We start from the raw sequence: 23,383 nt of genomic DNA, 5'->3' as shown, positions 1-23,383 counted from the left end.
ACCAAATTTGCATAAGTCTGAAGCCTGTTCGTCTCTGGAAAAAGGAGAAATGTTTTTCATCTACAGCTCTATTTTTTGAAGTCTTCTTTCACTGATTTTGTAGTTTCCTGTCCATCTGAAGGCTGTAAGCAAACAAGTGTGAAGACTTCCCCCTGTCTAAGCAAGGAAGATGTGTTTCCTGACAAGATCACAATGATGTCAAGTAGAACTCGGTGAACTGTTTAAGGGAAAATGGAGTTATAGTAGATATAATTTGGTGAGGAGCTTCTAACAGCAGCAGAGCAGTCACTGTTCCTCTCCTCTACTATTTCCCTTGTTCCTAATGTCTGAAGGTTTATATTCACATTTAAGAAAGGATAAACTTGGTTCAGGAACACATCACAGCACTTTAATTCTCAGGAATCTTGTGTGTTAAAATATAAAACCCTTTTACTTTTTAAATGTGATTTTTAAACTTTTTTTTTTTTTTTTTTAAAGTTGAGGAGTTTGACATGTACTCTGAAATACAGGAGAACATTTCCACCAACCAGCCCTGTTTCTCTTACATAAAAGCTTTTAATAGCTATGTCACTGCATGTCAAGGTTTCTGTTGTTACTTCTATACCTGTATATGTTCAGACAAGGGGGAAGCTTAAAAGTAGTACAGTCGGCATAGAGCAAAACCAGCCTATTGCTTTCCCTTGATGGACTGACTGCTTGAGAATAGTTTTTGCTTTTGAGTTTGATATAAATGTGTGATGAAAAGTAACTGGCACATAAAAACAAGAAGCCATCTGAATAAGTTAACTTTCAAATGTGCTTCTACCCATCTGTCTGGCTGTCTGTCCCTCAAAACTTTTGAACTCATCACTCAGTTTCCACTAATTTTCTCATGGGGGTAAAGTTGTCTGAAGCAGTACTTTAAATTCATGTAAGTCTCATGAAAATAAAGGAGGAGAAAAAGATCTTGTTAATGGTCCTGCTAAGAGAATGACTGAGTTTAACCCCTCTAAGACATCACGTTGCCTATCCAGGAGATGAGCCTTTGGACAATACCAGATAGGAAATGAAACTTCCTTGATTTTACTCCTCATGCAACTGCCTATTTCATGCTATCTGTAGTCTATCAGACAAATGCAAAGACTACAAGTAATTTTTGTGTGTGTGGGAAGCCTGCATAGTGTCTAAAATGTCATCCCAATTGGGGACCATTGAGTGGTGACCTTAATATTATGAAAGGATAAATAATGCTTTTTTTTTAATTTGCTTCATAATTTCTTGTGTTTGCACACAGTAGAGCACAAGTTTAATTGTACATATGCTACCACAAAATCTCATAGCCTGGTATATACTGGTCAGTGAGGCTAATAATTTTCACTGTTTTTACTCCAAAATTTTACACTAGAGAAATAAATAGTCATAACACTACAGACAAAGCACAATATGTCAAAGTAGCATCCACATCACATAAACTCAAGTAATGCAAATTCATTTACTGACATTTCTTATATCAATGTCTTACCTGGAGCAGTAGATACCTGAAAACTCTTAACATTGTTTTCAGTCATGTGATGCTTTATCCTACAGGGACCATACTGTATATAACTCACTCTCAAGAAATCCCAGCACTGAACAATTTATTCTACTAAAACAACTGTGATACGGATGAGAAAAAAGGTTAAATACTAGTATTGCTAGTATGGCTGACCCGGCCATACATCCTTACTGTTTTGTCATAATGTTCAACTAGGAATGACCCATTCTTTCTTTTTCAATTTATATGTTTTCTGACTGCGTGAACTCTCTATAGATGGTGGCAATTCTTGATAGGTCTTCATCTCTGCTTAACATTACTGAAGTTTCTTTTGTGTATCAACAGAAGTTTGTTTATTATTCATTCTACAGTTGATGGTTCAGAGCTGCATCTCTCCACTCATGCTGACTGTAATACTTTGGCATGCCCAGTGATGCTATCTAAACTCTACTTTGAAAAGTATACACATATCCTGAATTTGCCAGACATGTAAATAGAAAATGTGCAAAAGTCCTGCAGGGTTGAAAATTATTACCCTATACAAATACACAATATGCTAAGACTGAACTCATTAATTCTTACTAAATGTCTTCTCTGTTGGCCTTCAAGTTTTTAATAAGACGCATAAGTTAATAACTACAGTTGCAATTCAAATGCACTTGATTGGAGCCGTAATAGACCTTTTTTCTTATATTTGTTTTGTTTCCCTGGGGCTTGTTGTCTTTAAAGCACAAAATGACAGTCAAACGTAATTAGTTACAATGAGCACAGTAGTCAGAACAGTATATTCCTTTCCTCCGTTTTCTGAAAGTTGGTGTGTTTTTTTTTTTCCTGTAGCAATACATTTAATGTTCTCTAGAGATATAGGCAACCCTCTTGATTTCTTCGTTTTTCATCCAATTTTTCATTCTTTTTTCTCGTTCTTGGGTTAAAATACCTTTACTTTTTGAAAGTATACCATTGTGCAACTGATTATTATCAACGTACAGAGATATATCTGAACTTATGAAAAAAAATAGGAATAAAACTCAGCAATCCAGTCACTTTAATTAGAAAAGTAAACCCTTCCCTTTCTGTAGCAGATGTAGAAAATATTTAACATCTTCAACATACACTGGAGACTCACAAAAAGACTGAAAATAACATGAGAAAATTCCAGTGTGAAGTTTTTGAGCACTGTAGCTGTCATGAAGTTAAAACTGTTGAGTCCTTAAACTGGATAGTATCTTAATATTAGATTCAAAGTCATATTTTAAGACTTTAGGCTTAAGATATTCGTTCATGTTTAATCAAGCTAGAAATAGGCCTCACTTCCACTACATACCAGTCATTTTTGTTAAGCCAGCAGCTGAATGTAATAAATAAATCAAAGGGATGGGAGGTTAGAAATCATCTCATCTACCAGCTGAACTGTTCACCATGTTCTTTTGTAGTCTTGAGAGAGAGGGAAAAGGGAAAAAGAAAAAAAAAAAAGTTAATAGGTTATTAAGAGGTAAATAACGAAATGCCAAATAGCTTTTCCCAAGGAACCATCTGCTCCAATCACCACAAAATTCTGCAAGCATTGTGTTTTACTTCTTCATGCCTAAGGAGAGTTTTTTTGCCAATATTTCCAATCCAATTTACAGGCCAAATGAGCAATCAGCAGATTGAGAGCTGCAGCCTCTGGAGCAACGGCTTGGCTGGTGGGATATAAGTCTGATCAATGAGGAACTCTGGGAGGTGCAAGCAGAGGTTTTGAGTGATTATGGTAATAGAGAAACTGCCCAGAAGGTGTGACAAATAAACCATGAATATTGAAATATATCGAGCCATAACTATACCTTTACTGAGAGACTACCTCAATGAGTATCTGCACATCATCATCAGAACTATAAAGTTGCTGATTTTGCAGACATTTCTTCCTCAGCTTGATAAGTTAATATATATTGTTTAACATGATAATGTAGCAAGCTGTTGTTTTGTGGTTTGAAAGCCAGCTGCATGTGATTGATGCCAGGAAAGGAAGTATTTATAAAATGACACTGAATTAGAAGTAGTCAGTTTATGGGTCTGGGGAAATGAATCTTTTATGAAGAATAAAACTTTATGATGAAGGGGTAATACTGAAGAAGCACGCATCTTGAATTAAACTCTTTTGGGCAAGATGTAAAATAAAAAATTGTATCACTGTATTTTTAGGAAAGAGATCTCTACAAACATTGTCTTTTGTGGTGGTCCAGTCCCAAATGTGTGGTCATGTCTGCTCTCTCTGTGAACACTTCAACTAGGACGGGAAAGTTCTTCCCTGGAAATGTCGTTATCGGATGTCTCCAAAAGGTTCCCAGAATGTGTTTTAGCTGCCAGTTTACAGCTGTTGTGGTTTTTGAGGCACCAACCACAAATACTAGCCCATTCTACTGTTGTTTTTTTTTTCCCCTGTGTAGGGGGTCTTGTTTGTTTTGTTTTAATGGAATAGAACATAGAAGATACCACTGTGCTTTGAAAGGAACGGACAATGTCGAACTCTGGTTAGTTTGCAAGCCTGTTTGTGAGCGCAGGAGCATAAAGGGATAAGTTTCATAGGACAAGCCATTCTCAGGATGGCTGCAGAAGCCCAGCACTAATGTTCAGCTCAGTGCAAGGGCTTCGGTTTTGTTTTCAGACAGTGTTCAGCAGCTCCTGTGGTTGTTGTAGCAATGCGAGCATATAGGTGATGTTTAGAAAGATTAGTTTTCTGTATTGATTTACATGAACAGAAACCAGTAGAACCCTATATAGACTATATTAATGCATAATGACGTCTAAAGACAACCGCAAATTTAATGTGCGTTTTTACATCTGTTTTATTAACTCATGAGAATAGACTAACATTTACTTAAACGTAAATGCCACTTTGATGGTAGCTAAAAACCAATATCTCAAAACTTTTGACAGCAGCAGCACAGAAACAAATGGATCTAATTCGCTACAGCTTTGCTCCTGGAGCTAGCATCTCTATGCAAAATGAATGTCAAATTCTGCTCTTCTGGGTTACTGGAATTGCTTATCCGTATGCACCAGAGGAATGATTGTACGGAACAAGAAAATGTCCAGTGAGTTGAAAGGTTAAAGAACTGCATCTGGCAAATCAGAATCATATTCAGCTTTTGTATTAAGCCAGTTTTATGCTAGAGTAACTAGAGATTCAGGGGTTTACATCAGATCTTAAAATCTACAAGTGCCTTCACATTCTTATCATCAGGAATATTTCAGTGGGGCTGTATAGGGCGACTATATAAATACTACCTGAGAATATATTTTAATCAGTTTCTGAATCTATGCTGAGCATGAACTCCTCTAATAGATTAATAATGGCAGCAACTGTATATTCATTTAAAATAGAGTCTAAAGTACTGGAGTGTATTGTATTTTTGTGGAGAGAGTTGTGTACCGAAACGCATTGAATTTCACTTCTACTTGGTCATTCTTGAAGATTTGCCTTAATTCTCATTATTTCACTGAAGTCTTGTGACTTAGGAGATCTTCATGAAACACATTATCTAATATGAATATAAATAATCTCCTTGAAATGTGATATATATCAAAAAAATAACACATTGTGTTGTACTTGTGAAAAGAGGGTGAATCTTCATTTTTCAAAACAAGAAAGCTGCTCTTTTTTCTTCTGAAGAAGTCTCAAACAAAGTAGGTGAAAATATCAGGGCTAGGATCATCTTGTAATATTGGAAAACATGGCATGGTATCCAGTGGTAAGCTTCTTTTTGAGCTGTCTGACCTTTAATCACTGGTGAATAAAACCAACATGCTGTCAGATCTCTGTTATTTTTCTCAAGGGGGTAACTTTGCCTGAAGTAGCAATGAAGAAAAACCTTTGAGAGCTTATATTCAAGGTCACTACAACAAGCGGCAATACTTTGTACTTTGGGAAGTGCAGCAAAATAAAAAGCAGGAAAAAAAATAAGAAACATATATAACAAGGCAGTTGTGTTTGTTTAACAGTGAACCAGGCAGTTGTTATGTCAGGCTATAAGTGAAGCTGGGTTTGTTTTTATTTGTTTGGTTTTTATTTGAGTTTTAAGTGATCTGTGCTTCAAGACCTTCACAAAGAATATAAAATTACTGTTTATCATTGTACATGAATGATACATGTTTCTGTTCTGCAGGATCTTCCAATGTAATTCCTTAGGTTTTGTCTATATCAGAAAATTTTAGTCACTTACGGCTGTTTTGCCTCTAAAAGCTGTGTTCACACTGAGAACAGATTATATGATCTTACAGATCTGTTAAGAAATGAAAATGTTGTATTTGAAGTGTTTTTCATCAGCATATTTTAAAATGATACTTGCCCACCAAAGGCCTATAGGAGAAAATAAAGGGTTAGCCACCACATAAGAAATAATCTCTGACAAAGAATTATAAATAACTGTGATGTCGCAGTTCACACATTAGATAATATGGTTTCAGTGCTCTGGTGTGTGTGTCTAAGGGAAAGGAAAACACTTGATCCTGTGATGCGGGGGTACGTGTTCCACCAGCTAAGGAGAGAACTGGCAGCATCTCAGTCCTCCCTGTAGTAACTGTGATTTAGAAGAAGAGTTTTTTCTTCTGTACATCATTTAGGAATCTGTACAGTCAAGAGCATTTACCTTATTGCACCCTGTAGCAGAACAGTATGTTATAGCATTTGTATGTTTAAAAAAAAAAAGCCTCCATCACTTGAAGCATAGCCTGGCAATAGAGGTGCTTTTTTTTTTTCTTTCTAGTTGAGGCTGATACAATAAGCACATAAATTTGTACAAATTGAAATGATAATAATGTAGGCTTTAATCATTACAAAGTTTCTTACTGACAGAAATTAGAATGTTCAACCATTCTGAAACTGTACAAGACTTTAAAGTGAAAACAAAGATCTTTCTTATTTCAGCATTGTCATCTTCATTATAAATATCCTGTAGATGCTCTACTTGTAGAATTTTAAGTGAAAAAGATACGTCTGTAGTTCATTTAGTGAAAAACAATTAATCTGAATGGAAACAAAGCATTCAAATATGGGGAACTTATGCTAGAGTCTTATGTGTACTGCAAACCAGAAACACTAGTTTTTTGTTGGCTCATGAGCAAGTGAAAATACCACAAATACGAGTACAGTGTAAATATCAGGTGAAGCTACTTAGTGGCCTTGATGAGATAATGATGTATTATACCCACCTGGTGCTCACATGTGGCAGCAGAATTTCACATGGTCTTGGTAACTGTGTTCTGTTGTCTGCTTGCGTTTCCCTTAGGAACGACTGTGATGCGTATGACGGCGTTTGACGCTGACGACTCCAGCACAGACAACGCTCTTCTGCGGTACAACATCCTCAAACAGACACCTACCAAACCATCTCCAAATATGTTCTACATTGACCCAGAAAAGGGAGATATCGTTACAGTGGTGTCACCTGTGCTTTTGGATCGTGAGGTAAGTGAACATTTTCCTGTTGCCTGTCTGATATTTTAATGTTTGTGCCTATAGTCTTCTTTTGTGACGTGAAAAGAGCTTCAGAGGATTGTGGGGGTGAGGATTCAGAGGTTCAACTCTAAGGAACCTCTTAAAAGTTCTCTTTATTTATTGGTTGGGCTTAAGAAGCTAAATGCTCTGGTCAATATTTATAAATCTAGCAGTTCGTAATTTGTGGGCAAGACATTTAGTGTTGGATGGCGAGAGCAAAGATCTTTGGGATAAGTGGAATTCAACTTAGAGTTACCAGTAAATGGTTTGGAGGTAGAAAAAGCCCCAAACCTAGTTGTACATACACCTTGCTATGAGCTTTGTGCAGTTTGGTGCTTTAAATCCTTTTCTAGAAATTTCTTTATGTTGAGTGGACTTAATAGACTAATTAACTTGGTATCCTATAGGCAAAAAATGAAAATAGAAAAAAGGAATAGTAAAGGGACAGGTAGTCTGCATGTGATTCTAAGGTGGATTACCATAGTACTAAAATCTGTGTTTACTGTAGATCACTAACATTATGAGAGCATAAATTGACAGCAAAGAAAGCTTACATATGATCATTTCATGTTCAGAAGATAATAAAGTAGAGCAAATCTGTTAAGACAAAGATCTAGTTATCAGAAAATATGAGAACTTGGCACCAATACAATGATGACTTAAACAGTTACTCTATAATCTCCATTTCTTTCAGTTACATAGCCCTGTGAGCTCTTAAGTTCCTGGAGACGACCAAATTGTTCTTCTTTCTTTTTTTGATTTACTGAATTTGTCTTCTAAGATTCAGGACTGTCCAATGTCTCGAATTCAGCATGTTATTTTTCATTTTAGCAAAATGAAAATGATGCCCATACCACTTCAGTTTAGAGAGGTTCCAATTCTGTCACACTTGTGTGGCTGCCCACAGAATCACGCCCAAGTTAAGATGTATATAATCACTACCTTTTTGCCTCAAGTTTTGCTTCTGAATTCATTGTTTCAGTTCAAAAGCTTTATGCTGTTTTCTAAAGTCAGTTTTATTCCTAATAGATAACCGCTCCCCAGATTAAACCAATTTACTCAAAATTAGAAAATCAATAGAAGGGAATGAACATGCCTGCTTTTCCTAGTATCTTCCAAAGGTCACTGGTGATTCATGAAATAATGATGCTGTCCATACAAGAAGTTTGGCCTCAATCGAATGAATATTACAGCTGGGTAGTATATCCTGACAGTAAGATCTGAATTCCTCATGATTTTTAATAATAGTAAATTCAATACCTTTACTTTGAAGGTGACATGGCAATCTGCAGTCTTGTTGAAACTGCAAAGTAATTTTTGTTGCTGCTGCAAATGCTGTGTGTTTTATGAGCCACAATGTAGGGCTGTGTAAAATCTTAACACTAAAAACAAGCATTATCTGCAGTTAAAATCCAATCTAATATTGTCTTGTCAGGTGAAATGCTTGAGAGAAAGTATTGTTTTCCATTTCTTCATGAGATGCTTTGTCATCTTTGTAGGTTTAACCTCTTTTCCCTCTTCCCTCTTATGTATGTCTTGTGTAGAAACTGGTAGTTGTGTCTCCTTTTTTATATCTACAGAATTAGCCATTCGTGGTCAAAGATGTATAACTTCTTTTTTTAACCATAGCAGCAGCTTTTATGGACAAGTGGCCCAATGATCCTGTTCTGAACAATTCTGGGTACCCACATAATCTTGAAACTTATAAATTACTCTTATGTATTTCTATGTAGGTCATGAAATTGAATTATTGTAAAAGAATAGTCTGCCTAAGGTAGAGAGAGATGGGAGTAACATCTGGAGGAGGAAATGTCTGTCTAGTTACTACTCAGGGAATAAGGTACCTGCATATCATGGGGCTTAAAGAAGTGACTTGCAGTATGCTCGAAAGCTGGTGGGCAGGAGGGAGCACTATTTGCCACTACTCTGTGGGATATCAGCTGATATTAGTGCCTTATTGTTATTGTATTTTACCTCAAGAACCTTTGTAGATCTTAAATGTTTTGGCTATTTATCACAGTCTTCTATGAACTGCATTGTAGAGGCATGGGACAAAGAAATGTGGTTTCCCCTGAAACCCTTGCTACTAGGTGTGTAACATCAGAGGATAAAAAAAATCTAGATATGATGCTTGGAGAGAAGCATTGTATGAAACAGTATTGTGAACAGACAAGAGGAATGCTTTTACCTTCTTACCCTTCTTTTGTTGGCATGTCACAGAGTCACAGAATGTTAGGGATTGGAAGCTCAGAAGCTCATCCAGTCCAATCCCCCTGCCAGAGCAGGAACACCCAGATGAGGTTACAGTGGAGAACATACTGTAGCAGAGAGGCCTAGGGAACAGCGAGGTTTTTCATTAATGTTTGCCGTTGCCTGGAAAAGAGAATAGGTGATGAACAACTCAGCTGGTTGTTTTTGATGACTGGGATCTGAGTCAGCAGGTAACTGGGTGAAGCTCATGAAGGTACACCCAGTATTTATATGGGGTTGGACAAAAAGGTGCATTTCTGCTGGGAAATTCCACACCTCTAGAAACTGGAAAAATGGGTCCTGCTGAGTCTGATTATTCATGGCTACTAATTCAAACCAGCAACTTCTCGTAGATTTTACTTGAACTTTAAATTGGATCAATTGCCTATGATTTTTATGTCCTTTTCTAGATCTATTTATTTTCTGTTTAAATCTTTAAAGTGAGTACCTGTCAAAAGTGAATTATTCTTAGTTGTTTCTTGTTAGGTATACTGTTTAGAACTGTATGAGCCCTAGACACCAATTAAGATAAAAATTTCTATAGGATGGACATGAAGAAGGAAGAAAACTATTTCTTGTTAATCATATGTACACACACCAGAGGTTCATGTGAACTGTTTTAAAGTAAATTAAAACAGAGATTAAAATTACTGATATTTTTCTTCTCTTTTAATAAGTTTTACCACTGCTTGGATCTTGATGCTTTTGGGAAACTTTCCATTTCATTTAAAACAAGTTAACAGAATATAAATTGTTTGGGTCTTTTTGTTTGTTTGTTTGTTTGTTTTTAATTTTAAGTATAATTTTTTTCATGTGTGTGTATCAGAGGGAAAAGTAGACTGGGGGTGTTGCCTACTGAGAGATACTGAGATCCAAAGATACAGGGCGTCTGGCAGGTTTTACACAGACTGTATAGTCCATATTATTTTTCTGTGCTTCAACATTTTCAGAAAATTTGCTATGGCGTAGCCTCAAAAATTCGTGTTTTGGTGCAAACAATCAAAATACAGGTATTTTCCCTATAGTAAAATGAAGTTGCACCATCTAGAGAGATCAGTTTTTCTATCCAATTGAATATATTTTTGAGAATCTTAACATGTATAAATAAACCTCTAGGTTAATACTGATTTTAAGGAGATGAAAATAAAACATTTTTTTCTAGTAATAATTCAGAATTAAAAATGAATTCGAAGTAGTCACTTCTTAAAAATAAGACACAATTTAAAAGAAAGGGAAAATAAAGAATTAACTTGTTGCTGGTGAACCTCAAACTGTGCATCTGCATGTTCTTTTAGCTACTTAGGATCAGCTCCAAGTAAAGACAATTTTGTTAAATTCTTGCAAGACTTGAAAATCCATTTTTCCATGTCTGGCATTTATTAGGGCTTTTGCTAAACTGAGGGTGTGGAGATGGGAACAGTCCCAGGTGTAAGTGACCTCTGCTTGAAAGGCTGAAGGAAGCAGAAGGAATATGTCATGTTAATGGCATCACTCTCTGTTTAGAGTTGTTTTCTTTCTTTCATACCTAGAAATAGAAAGGTTTTCTTCAGTCTTTTCTTTGAGTTACCTCTCTGCTTTCAGATCCCCAACCTACCTATTTTATTTTTTTAGCTTTGGTAGTAATTGAACGGGTGTTTGATTTAAAATAGATGGGTGACAGCGTGTGCTTTGGAACTATTTCTGTAATATAATATCACCTACAAAAGTCTTAAGTAGAAAAAGTCATTCTCTCCTCTGTGCAGAAAAAATGTGTGTAGGAATCCCACAGATGACATCCAGCAACTGCTGAGTGCTTTTGATTTCCATTGACATCTGCTGAGGGAAGCTGAGCGCTTCATGCCTTCAAGGAAAGACTTAGCACCATACAGGGTTTGTAGTTACATACCAGTGTATTTTTATTCATAAATTTTTTAGATAGAAAATTGTTTCCAGAAGTGCATGATTCTAAGAGTTTGCAGGAAAGCTCAGGTAATTTCTCAAAGAACGTCCATTTTCATTTTCAGAAGGCAGGTAAGGATGTATTTTTGAAGATTAATGTGGTTTGTTGGTTTTTTTCTTTCTTTTTCTTGTGGGAGTTAGGCATCCTTGAATGTGTCAGCAATAAAGATTGAAGAGTGTTAGGGGGCAAATTATACCTCCAGACATCTATCGGAGAATACATTTTGATTCATAAATTCAGAGGAGAAGGATGCCCTCCATCAAAGTGTATGATCTGAATGACCTGACATAGAGCACAACAGAAAAAAAGAGGAAAAAATTAAAAAAAAAAAAAGGTTGGGGGAAGAAGAAGAAAAAAAGAAGAAAGAAACATTGAGGAAATGTCCTGAATTTTGTATTTCAGGGATGGAGAGTCCACTTCAAAGTGACACTTCCCTGCAGTGGAAGAAATATAACGCTCCTCATGTGCATAGGAGGAGAAAATGCTTGTAGTCTTGTAGAATCAACTCTTAAATTTCCTGTATGGATTGGTAATCAGTTTTTCCGCTTACCCACAGTGCTGTTTTGCCAGGGTTACAGACCCCTCTGCTCTGCAGGAAAGTAACTGTATGAATTGTATAAATTTTATATGACTAAAGCACTACAAGAAAGCTACTGCCACATTTGCTTAAGTGAAATATTTACTTCTCACAGTTTGAGGAGCAATATGCTTTTGCTTTAGATAGGAACTGCTGTGCTGAATTTGAATTAAAGTTAACAAATAGTTTGAGATATCTGCTGCGTGCTGGACTATGAGTTGTCACATATGTTTTTGAACGCCTCAAGTAAACCGATTCAAGTATTCTGTGATTCTGAGTAACCCTGGGCTGGATTCAGTTAAAAGTGAGTTCCCCAGTGAGACTGTGTTCTGTAACCGTTTGAACCATCTTGGTGCATCAGTCTCCCGTTATTTGAGTCATATATATACCTTTCTCTTTCTTTGTGAGTGGGAAACATGGAGCTGAGAACCAAATGCCATAAACTCTGAAAAATCTGAAGTTATGTTAGCCCATCCTGCTCATGTTTACGTGGACCGCTTGTAATAATGTAATAGCTGGCTGAGCCTCCTGCTTCACTGGATGGCTCCAAGCTTTAAACAACAACTGCAACAAAATACGGTGTATAACAACTCGCAAATACCCATTCCTGTCCATACGTTGATGAATGGCTGTACAGTAGCTAGCAATTTTTCAAGCCAACAGCAGCTCACCGATATATATTCACCAATCCACTGGTCACACGGAGGAGTGAATGCTTGTGGAAACATTCTTTACATTATGCAACCAGTTCTGCTATGATAAGTAAATCACAGTGTTCTTGTTGATAGGGCTTAAGTTCTCTGAAGGGGTAGCAGTAGGAAACAGAAAAAGCTTGTCCACTTCTGCAGATGGACGCTGCCCTCTTTATACATATTTTCCATTTTGGAGATATGTGTCTTAAGCAGTCAATATACTTATTACTTACTCGATCTAAATGCAAATGCTGAACCAACAGTGCACTCTCATTTTTAATGAAAAGATATTAATCTTTTCAGCAAATGCATTCCACATTTGATCTTCATATTAACCTCTAAAATATTCATATTTACAGTGATTGTGGGAGGGCGTATACCTTGGAGCATATCAGCTCTGAGCTGGAATAATTGTATCATTTTGTCTTGTCTTCTCTGACAGAATTCCCACTTGCACACCTTTAACTTGTTTTGCAATATAGTAAATTTCATAGCTGGACCTCAATTTGTATGGTTTGGTGGTTTTTAGTGACTGATATGGCAATACCTCATTTATTTTTTGCTTAAAATACAAGATAAGCAAGCATTCACCCCTTTGCCTTGATTAATGCATTCCTTACACTATGGTTTCTCATGCCTGTAAACATGAGGAGCAGTGGGTCTGTGGTCAGAGAAGAGTGGTGGGTCTTCAGTCTCTTTTCAGACATGATTCCATGTTCTGTTTTATCTCAAATATTAAGAAAGTAGAAACACGTGGAGAAGAAAGTTGCTGGTTATAATGCTAATTTATCAACAGATGGACAAAGAGATGGAAAGTGCTTGTGAGATGTAAACACATATTTACAGTTAAGTTTATGATGAACTTTCCAGCATTTGGTCTTAAATGTCTTCAGTTAGAATCTCATTTTACTAGATGTATTCTTTGATTCCTATTATGTTTTTGATGAGAAAGCTCATGAAGCCATTCTTAAATCTTGGGAGAGGCTGTGCAAAAAAGGTAAATAAAAATAAAAATAAAAATTATACATGAAAATATAACTAATATCATTCAGGTTAGGAATAGTAAATATTCCCATTACCAGAGCATGAGAAATATTGTTCATTTAAAAAAAAAAAAAAGTTTGATCTGCATAAAGCTGTAGCAGTAGAATTTCTGCAAATCTTTCCTTACATTGTTACAATCTGTTCCTACTTTCGTTTAATTCAACACATAGTTTGATAGTCAGATTTTGGGTTAAAAAGAAAAACACAGAAAATTATCTGACAATAATAGTGATGAGATTTTCTTTTCTATAAAAATCTGTGAGAGATGAATATATCACATTGGGAACCTCACAGGCAACCATTTAGGCACAGTATTACTGACTCCTTCTGGACAGTGAATATGATATCAAGATCACAAGGCAGATAAATGACAACAATAAGCACAACATGTAAGAATCCTACCTGTGGATAAAATAAAACCATAAGCTACTGTCCACGTGTAGCTGCTCCTTTACAACTTCATCCAATATAAACGGGGGAAATCGCTATATATACTGCCTCAGCTTCTTAAACTGTAGATTGCAGGTGGGATAAATAAATAACCGCTTAACAGACAGAGCTTCCGTGGGGACAAGTTTCCCTCCTCTGTGCAGATGAACCATGTGAAATCTCAGGCTGTCTCTTGAAGAATATTTTTCTACTTGCTTTCACTGATACTGGGGGAAGAAAAAAGAGCATTCCCAGCTCTTCATGGAGATCTTGGATTTATTTCTCAGATAGGCTGCTAGCTCTTCTTTCCTTGGTGTGCTATCCACCATAGGATGAAAAACAGGTAATGCTCAACTACAGATGACCCAAGCATCATTTTAAAATATATACTCCTGTCATAGCTTACTTTTTGGAAAATCTCCTATTTTTCTACAAGAAGATGTGAATATGATTTTTTTAAAATTGCAATTCTCTGTAGCTGCACAGGGAAATATTTATATTCTCCCTCTCATGTTTTGGGTTAGGAGTTTTGGTATCAGTAGTTCCTATGGTAGATAGTTTACTGATCCTTTAGACATGTCACTCATTTGGACATCATGAGTTTCTCTTGCATTGATGTATGGCAGAGAGATTTAAAAAATACCATCTTCAAGACACTAAGAGTGACACAAAGCATGGTATCAGCTGCCAATATACTCTGAATAGAGGCTGACAACTGGAATGTTATCTTTTTTGGCTAGAGTTTCTTTATTTAAAAAGTTGAAAGGAATATTAGCTCTATGGATATTTTGATGTTAAAATCCCACTGTGACAAACGACTGTCTGAGAGGCAAAAGAGGTGGTGTACTTAAAACAAAATCTATGCAGATTTTGCAGAGAGAGCTGGTTAATTACTAAATGCTGACACTTATCTGCTAGTATGATGGGCACTAAATGGAAGATACCATGCATTTTGTAGGTACCTGGGGCAATGATTTCAGTTAGGGAGAAAGAGGATTGGAAGGGTCAAAAGGTGAGAAAAATCTGAAAGATTCTCAATGTCTATTTTTTTTTTTCTTTTTTTATACTTTCTTAGGATCAAGAGATATGCCTACAAAAGGTAGAAGTCTCTATTGATTAATCCAAATACATCCTCCCCGCCCCCCCCCCCCCCTTTTTTTTTTTTAAATATCCCTGTTTTCCAGAAAAGTTTTGCTGTCAGGATAAGGCAAACTCCTTGTTACAGAAGTATTAAGGATGTACTGGAGTTTATTCTTGAAAAAAACTTTGTGAATTTTTTATCTTAAAAGGAAAACATCTGGAAGCAGTCAGTTTGCAACCAGCATCAATCAAGTAGAGTTAGTACCAAAAAGCAAATGAAATTATTGCCAAGTCAATATAGGAATAATTGCTTAGCTATGTTGGAGTTGCAGCTCAGAGTACTCGGGACTCTACAAGAGTTATCCCACAGATGCTTCAGGAGACAAAGTTTTGTGTGTTTCAATATGAAAATCAATCGTTAGTCTTTCTTTTCTTGAAATACAATAAAGCTTTGGAAACCAAGTAGTTGAGAACTATCTCTTTAGTCAAGAGCAGTATCAAATCCATACTTACGTACTTGTGACTGTAATGACCACCTCACCCTTATGTTGTTGAAAATTCACCCAACATACGTGCATCTCTATGCTCCCTTGGCAAGGGAGAGATTTACCCAGTGCCAGAAATCAGACTGGTCATCTTCCCAAGAGAAAATAAAGAAAACCCTTAGATTAATGTTTAATATCAAAAAGGAAAAAAAAAAAAAAAAGAATAGCTATAAAGCTTCCTTAACCCTTTTAGAGATACATATATATATATAGGTTTGTCAAATACATATAGGGTTACTTTTATTGTTCCACTAGTATAATTCGGATTTCTCTGTGCTGTTATTGTGGGATAATTCCTCTGGTATTGATGGTACGTTACTTTGGATTCCCCAAATGCCAATCAGATAACAGTTCATCTTTCTTATTTCATTTTTCCTTTCTTTTATCTTTCGTGTTTTCTTCTAACTTTCTGTTTTTACAGTGTATGTAGCAAGAATTATTTAAACTATGCTGATTTGTAGGAGATTTTATCTTAATGCCATCAGTGAGACAATTCTCTCCCAGTTCTGCCTAACTCTATTCTTTGTGCTGGAGTATCTAACTACAATAATATGAATTAAAATGTGGGTTGGTTTATTCTGAACTTTTACTTTCAGTGTAATTGTATTTTGGCTTCTGTGAAGCGTTAGGTTGCTTTCCTCTATTTAGTTGTGTCCAAATCCCATAGTTCTCAGTCTGTACTATAGGGCTTTATAAAACTCCATTCAAGTTTAAAACAAACACCAAACCTCAGGCTAAATGAATAAGATTAGTTTTTAGTTTTCTGTTTATATGCTCAGGAAATCAATTAAAAGGTAATCTGTGAAGGCAGAATGTGAATAATGTTGATATATTGGGTCTAATTGTAGCATTTAGTTCTTGGAACAGGTAAACATGGGTAAATATAGAGAAATATCCTGAAGAAACATCCCTTTGCAGAGACCTGGAGATGGAAAAACTGTTGAATTAAGCACATATACATGTAAAGATTCATGTTAATGAAATTCTCCTCTGCTTTACTTTTGGGCTGGAGAATCCGCTAGTGTTTCACTTGTAATACATTCACGTAACTTTTTGCCTTTTTAAATTTTTATATATTAAGCAAAGTATGAAAATTGAAATCTTAGTTAAAATATAGCTGGAATATCCCACAGAGACTAGTGACAGCCTTTGAATCTGTTTTTAGTTGTAAATGTGGATATTACATCCATATTATATAGATATAAACATTTCAGAAGCTCAAAATCTAAAGCATAAATAAAGTAATTCAATCATGTAGTTGATTACTGTAGAATTAAAGAGGTTCAATTTACCACAGAAGGGCTAGCCTTGTCTTTATGCACATTATATACTTTTTTGATATGGCTATGGAAGTTCCCTAAATGATTGATGTTTTTTTTTCTTTTTTCGTTGCTGGAAGATCACTGAATTGTCTGTCAGTGATCAAAATGCCATCATTTATGCATATAATTCTGTGTTGCTGGTTACTTTTTGCAGTTTGGTTTTGACAACTTTAATTTGATCTGTTTTGTGTCATGGAATTTTTTTTTTTCTAAGGTAAACTCAGTTTCCTTGAGAGGAAATCCATAAAACATCATTCTCCCTGCAGAACAAGTATAAGCTGACTCCTTCAAGACCATATATAAATCACTCTTAAGGCAAGATATTGCTCACTCAGAAGAGTGATTTGTAAACACTTTAAGTTTGTGCCATATTATACCACCATCTTCAAACAGATACCTCCATCTAAAATATGAATTCTGCCTTGCAGGTTGATGGGACCATGAAGTAGTATTTATGAATGTTGACTTTTCTGTTTTGACAAGCAACTAAGATGACTTCAGACCATGTTGTCCGATACTGTTCATTCATGATTTTTAGAATACTGGACCACAAACTGCCTTAGATGAGCTGTTATTTTCAACATAAGAATTGAATAGCCTTGCCACCTTGTTTTTTCTTTATAGTGTTTATACTAGGATGTTGCCTTGCATAAAATTTGAAAGCACACTTAGATGGGTCAGGCAACATAGATGCTACTGATGAAATGCGTGGTAGTGCTGATAGAATCACAATCTTTGAAATGAGGGATAATTCCTCTGACAATCATGAACATATTTCAACTTTAAGGGACTGCAACAGAAAAGAGACCCTAGAATCTGGCCTTCACTTCTACAGTGAAGAGGAGCGGAAGTAAATTTTATTCCAAATGTATTTCAATTTAATAAACATCTGTCATGTATATTTAAAACTGCCATTTCAGGATTGTAATTATATCATCTGAAAATAAGTCCTCCGCAAAAGAGAATTGAAGTGACAGGCTGAAGAAAATGAAACATGACGTTGCTCGTTCTCCTTTCGTCCTAGAGCTAAAATTTAAATTAATTTTCTTCTTCTTGTCAGAATGTATTTTAATTGGAAATTATTTTTGATTGCAGTTTTCAGAGAGGAATGGGATTCTTCCCATTGTGTGTATATAGAAGTTGTTGTGTCTCCATAATATTTTAATAAATTAATCACTTGCAGATATTTTAAATAGTTGGCAGCTGTACTGATAATTCTAAAGAAGGTTGAAAAAATTTAAAAGCTGAGGTAAATGTAAAGGTTTTTACCTTTTTATTTTTTGTTCCTCAGCACTTTTACATACAGCCACGTTATGTTTGTTGCTATAGTTACCTGCTTGTTGAGAGAAATGAATATTTGATATTAGCAGTAACTAGACTGTAAAAATTAGATATGCTGTTCCATTTCAATTTAAGTTTATCACTTTTTTTTATAGCTGAATTTCCTTTAAAAATGTTGAAGGAAAGTTATGGAGCCATATCCTTATAGGACCTACAAGTCTCTATAACCCTGCAAGTTAATTTACAGTCATTCCACAGTCTTCCAATGAACTAAAAGGTCCTAGTTGAATTTTCTTCCAATATACTTTCATTTTCAGCTTTCAGACCTCCTATAAGAGGAGTTTCTCCTATTAATATCTTAATCTAAATATCACAGAGGCCGATGGTAGTTATGCCATGGCTATCACAGATGGTGGCTTTCCGCACTTGAGACAGAGTGACCCAGCCTCCAAGGGATGAAATAAAAGTGTTCGACCTAATACCTCACTTCTGAATTGTGTCTGGTTCGGCTTTTTGACACCTGATTCAGCCTTCACCAGACAGTGAACATACGGGAGTGCAGCTCTAAGTAGCTATCCAGGTAACAGTGCAGTGGAAGTTGCACATTAGAAAGGAAAAAAGGTCTGTTTAATAATAAAAAAGAATATGCAAGTTTCTAAGAAAAATTATAAGACTGAAGCAGTTGCTACTTTGACATTTACTTCAGCATTATTATTTAACCGTGTGCATGAAACTCTTTGACAGAAAGAGTGACTTAAGGAAAAATGTTGCTCTGAGACACGTTTTCATGGAATGTTGTCTCACCTGTGAGAAGTGACAGAAATCCTGTTGCCTGCATTATCTTTCATTACCATAATTTCTGTTGTCTTAGAGATTTCTCTGTACTTTTGTTAATGTATCCTTGATAAAATACAAAACTTACAGATGAGCTAAAGTGAATGGAGATCAGTTTCCATAGAGGATTTCTGCCTTTTAAATGAATGATGAGTGATAGATGGTAAGTACTGAAATGAGAGAGTTTTTCAGGGGAATTTGTCAAAAGTGTGCCTCTAATATCTAGAAATCTGGCGATTTCCACTAATGTGGTTATATGCTTGAGAATACAAGAAAGAGACAGTAAAATCTGTGGTGCTAGTCATAAAGACCTGATTTAGGCTTTCTTGAGGTGACTGAAAGTTATCTCCATTGATTCTTGTAGCCAACTTTGCAGCAGGTCCAGGGCAGCTGTGCAGCTGAACAAGGGAATTAGAGGTAACAGGGCTTTTTGCTCTGCTCTTGACTTTTCACCACAGCCTAATTATAACATTAAGGCATCGTGTTCCTACCTTAAAGGAAAAATAATCACCAGGCTCTGTACATTATCATCACTCCACTTGTAAAGGTAGCATTTTCAGAGAACAATAAGTAAAAGCATTGCTTTTAGCAGTGTGGCTAAAGAGATGGTTGTAAGAGGTTCAGAGAAGCAAGAAGTGTGGTTCAGTTAGAAAATTCCAGGACTTCAACACAGAATTTGCTTTTTTCAAGCCTGTCTTTTACTATGAGAACTGGAAAGGTCTAAGTCCAATCAGAAACTTGTAGAAACTGTTATGAGTTGGTTTAGTTTTGGCTGTGCGTGCACCAAGAGTTCATGGCGAGGCAGGTTGTGCTGTTCTGTCGGTTCTCCCTTATGAAAGGGTGATGTGACTTCCCCCCAGCCACTTATCTGATCCGTTCTTATGCTTCAGGAGGAATGCCATCCTGACACTATGTTAATGCTAGATTCCACCATACATCTATCTAGTTTACTGACCCAGGAAGAGAAGTTCACTGGGGTGCTGAGTTGAACTGATTAATAGAAATGTCTGGTGTCTCCCAGAACTGTCACTGGGATAGAACCGCATGGCTAAGCAGAGGAACAAGAAGCAAAACTGTTTTCAGCAATGATGAGCCATTTTTTAGCTCAGCTGCTTTGGGTAATTCCCTCCCCTACATCCATACGTAGCTTTATTAATATAAATTGTTCGTTCTTTCAAACAGGTGCCTGGAAGCTTATTTAGAAACCCAATATAGAGATTGCATTTAACAATGCTGCACCAAAATTTGCGGTACCCCCTCAAAACAAACAAACAAAGTGAACGAAGCTTCAAGAGTTACACTGTTTCTTCCAGAAGCAGAACAGCAGATAAAGTTGGCAAAACACTTTTACCTTGCTGGGTAGCAGCTGTAATGTATCTCAGATCGTACTGCCACTCGGAATTCACTGTACACGGCTCTGGCTCTGTAAAGCGCATTGATTTCCTCCTGAGTAGAGAATGATACAGTGGAAGGCACCTTCCACCTTCTAAAAAATGCCCTCAGCACTATGTCATTACCAACAATATGGCCCTTCTTCCGCAGAGAATAAGAAAAGAGATTTGTTTCTTACGCAGTAGCAAGTTCCCCTAGCAGTAGCCTCAAGCCTGTGGTGGTTTTCCATTTTGCATAATTTGTTAAGGAATGGATGAGTTTTCCCTAAGAACTGTCTTCAGGTAACAGGAACTCCTTAAAATTCAATTCTTTGGTTACATTGAAAATAGGGAGGACTTGAAATTTCTCGACTAGCAGGGATCCTTGAGTTAGTAATTGTGAACTGCTTAAATACATAGATTTACATATATAGAAATCTATATGTAAGTATATATATGTACCTTTTTTTTTTTTCCATTGAGAGTTCTTTGAAAGATATTTTAAAACTGGCTTAGCTGGCTTGCATTTAATTGAAAATGGGACATGGAATTTCACGGTTGTGTTGTAGCTGTTGTATCGGAGCATGAAAGGCCAATCACACCTCATGGAAAGGTGTAGGTACAATTAAATCAGAGTTTTACTAAAGCAGCTACAAAATTGGACGCTCACAAGTTGATATGAGGTAGAGTGTATTATTTAAAGAACTAAGTCAAGATTTGAGGCTGTGTAAATGAGCTGAATTTATTTTCAGCTGTCAAGCAAGTCTTGTCTCCTTCCAGGTAGAAGGACCAGAATAATGAATACATAGATTCAGAAAGTTCTAATAGAAACTTCTGTCTTGTATGCACTTTCCACTAGCATCAATGCATCAGCTTGTTATTTTTTCCCCGTAGTTCATATATCATATTTAGTTTATCAGCCTCCATATGAGGCAAAGAGGATTTGATTACATGATCTGACATGTCAATGTTATTTTTGGGAGGCAAAGGGATTTGATGATTTGATCTTAGTGACTTGGTAAGTTACTCCTACTTGAAGAGATGGGATTTAAATTAAACTGAGTTATATTAGTTTCCAATAGATAAAGCAAGATATGTTTTTCTTTTTTCATCCCTGTAATGACAGAAAGTAGTAGGTAATTTTTGTTTCATGAAGATGGAAGACAGAAAACTGACATAGACTTTGGAATATAAATTAAGAATTTAGATGACATTTTGAGGAAATGGATAAGCAGAAGATGCCTTGTGCTTTCGTTGGAGTAAAGCCTGTCTTTTCCAATCCTATCCAGGGAAGATAAATTGTATAGTATAATTCAGACTATTATTGATAAGTGTAATGGATCAAACAGAATATTCTAAGTTTTGATAAATAGTAGTGAGAAAGGTAACTTTCTAAACACTTTACTATTTTCTATACAGCCCATCACAGTAAATAATAGACAGTATCTTCAAAACAAATCATACAATGCACTATGGAAAACATACTAGAATATTTTATATCACTTTAAACATATTTTTCACTCAGTTATAAATATTGGAGGAAACTGGAAAAATGTGTTATAGCATTTTGCATATCAATATATTTCCTATTCATATATGGACATAATGGTAGCCTCTCAAAGATATGGTAGCTGATTTATGACTTGTAGGTGAAAAAGGAATCTAGTGCAAATAGAAGGTAAAGGTTAAGGGTAGAATAGTTGCTCTTGTAAGAATTCTAGGTGAAAGTAATGAGTGCAGAAGAAAACGAGCAGCAAATACAAGTTATTGAAGAATCTGTGAAGGGATTCACAGTGCCTATTTTAGGCTTTTGAGCAAGATATGCTCCTGTGTACTCAATGAGGAAAGAGCAGTTTGGACCTTCGACATGTTGCATAGTCCATTACAAATTCCTGTTTCTCTCCGCTGATATATGGTGAGCCAGAATATGCTTAAAAACATGACACACGGTAGAAGCACTCTCCTCGCAGCATGGTGGGGTGACTGCTCTGATCAACTACTGCAAAAAAAGCAGCCTGGAAAAGCTTGGGGAAAAAAGAGACCCCAGGACGAAATCTATTTTGCATGATCATTTCCTCTCTCTGAAATGCTGCTGTGTGGATTTCTACTATTGTGCAAACACCTGGAGAGGTACAATTATGTGTATTCGAAATCTCAGTCACATGAAAGTTGAAAATAATTCCAGGATTTTCTTCTTCCTTTTGGCTTTTAACTTAGTGTACATCTTTAACTGAAGGATGCAAAGATTTGTATTTCTGTGGTACATGGATTGTATTATCTAGCCGCAGTCTCTGTCATAGCAGAAAAGAATAACAACATCCTTCCAGATCAAAGACAATGCTTCATCTCCAAAGAGCCTGAACCAGTCACATAATTCATGGCTTTGTTTCTTGTCTACTTGTAAAAGATTCATGAACACTTGCCACTGTCTGCATCCATCTGGTTCTTAAGTAACATAAGCACGACTGCTTGCTGTTCGCATTCCATTTTGTTGTTGTTGTTGAATGCTCTTCTCAAGTTGCTAGGCTGGGACCCAGATAATGCAGAACTATCAATTCTTTTGCGTTTCTTTTCCAAAATTCTCCAGTAAATTGCATGCTGATGTTGGCAGAGACTGATCAAGAAAAGCACAACTAAGATTTATTTCTCTCTTTGTTCAGTCCTTTCCTGCAGTAGGGAAAACCTCAAATGACCTGGCTGCACATCTACCTTTTTCTGGGTAATCCATCTCTGGAAACAATCTTTCACATGTGTAATTGTCTCCTTGGAGGACCAGAGACTCCTGTGCTGGTGGCACACTGATTTATTCCTCTGCTGGTGTGTTTGGCAACACAGTGTTGTGGTAGCTGGTACATTAGAAATTTGTGTCTTGAAATAATAACTGGATAATAAGAAGAGAAAAAAAAAATATTGACTTTGAGCTATTTATCTTAAAGCTGTTTTCTCATCTGCTTCTATTTATTTCCCCTTTTCTTTTAAAGTTCTGGCCTGATAAATAATATCTTTTCATCTCTCATCTTCCGATGAATTT

At 36.1% G+C, this 23,383-nt stretch overlaps 1 protein-coding gene across 2 annotated transcripts in view; it reads left to right on the top strand.

Moving 5' to 3' along the window:
* The window catches only part of CDH13 (cadherin 13), a 459,967-nt gene that overhangs the window by 313,660 nt on the left and 122,924 nt on the right, over window positions 1–23,383 (top strand). For both annotated transcript variants that reach the window (XM_065848060.2, XM_065848059.2), the window contains exon 7: window positions 6,781–6,959. In XM_065848060.2, coding sequence (XP_065704132.1) covers window positions 6,781–6,959 — 179 coding nt within the window. The remainder of the gene's footprint in view (window positions 1–6,780; window positions 6,960–23,383) is intronic.

Source organism: Patagioenas fasciata, chromosome 13 (genome assembly GCF_037038585.1).
Source record: "Patagioenas fasciata isolate bPatFas1 chromosome 13, bPatFas1.hap1, whole genome shotgun sequence".
Taxonomy (NCBI): Eukaryota; Metazoa; Chordata; class Aves; order Columbiformes; family Columbidae; genus Patagioenas; species Patagioenas fasciata.
Note: the sequence above shows the minus strand (reverse complement) of the source record. Positions and strands in the feature narration are given on the sequence as shown.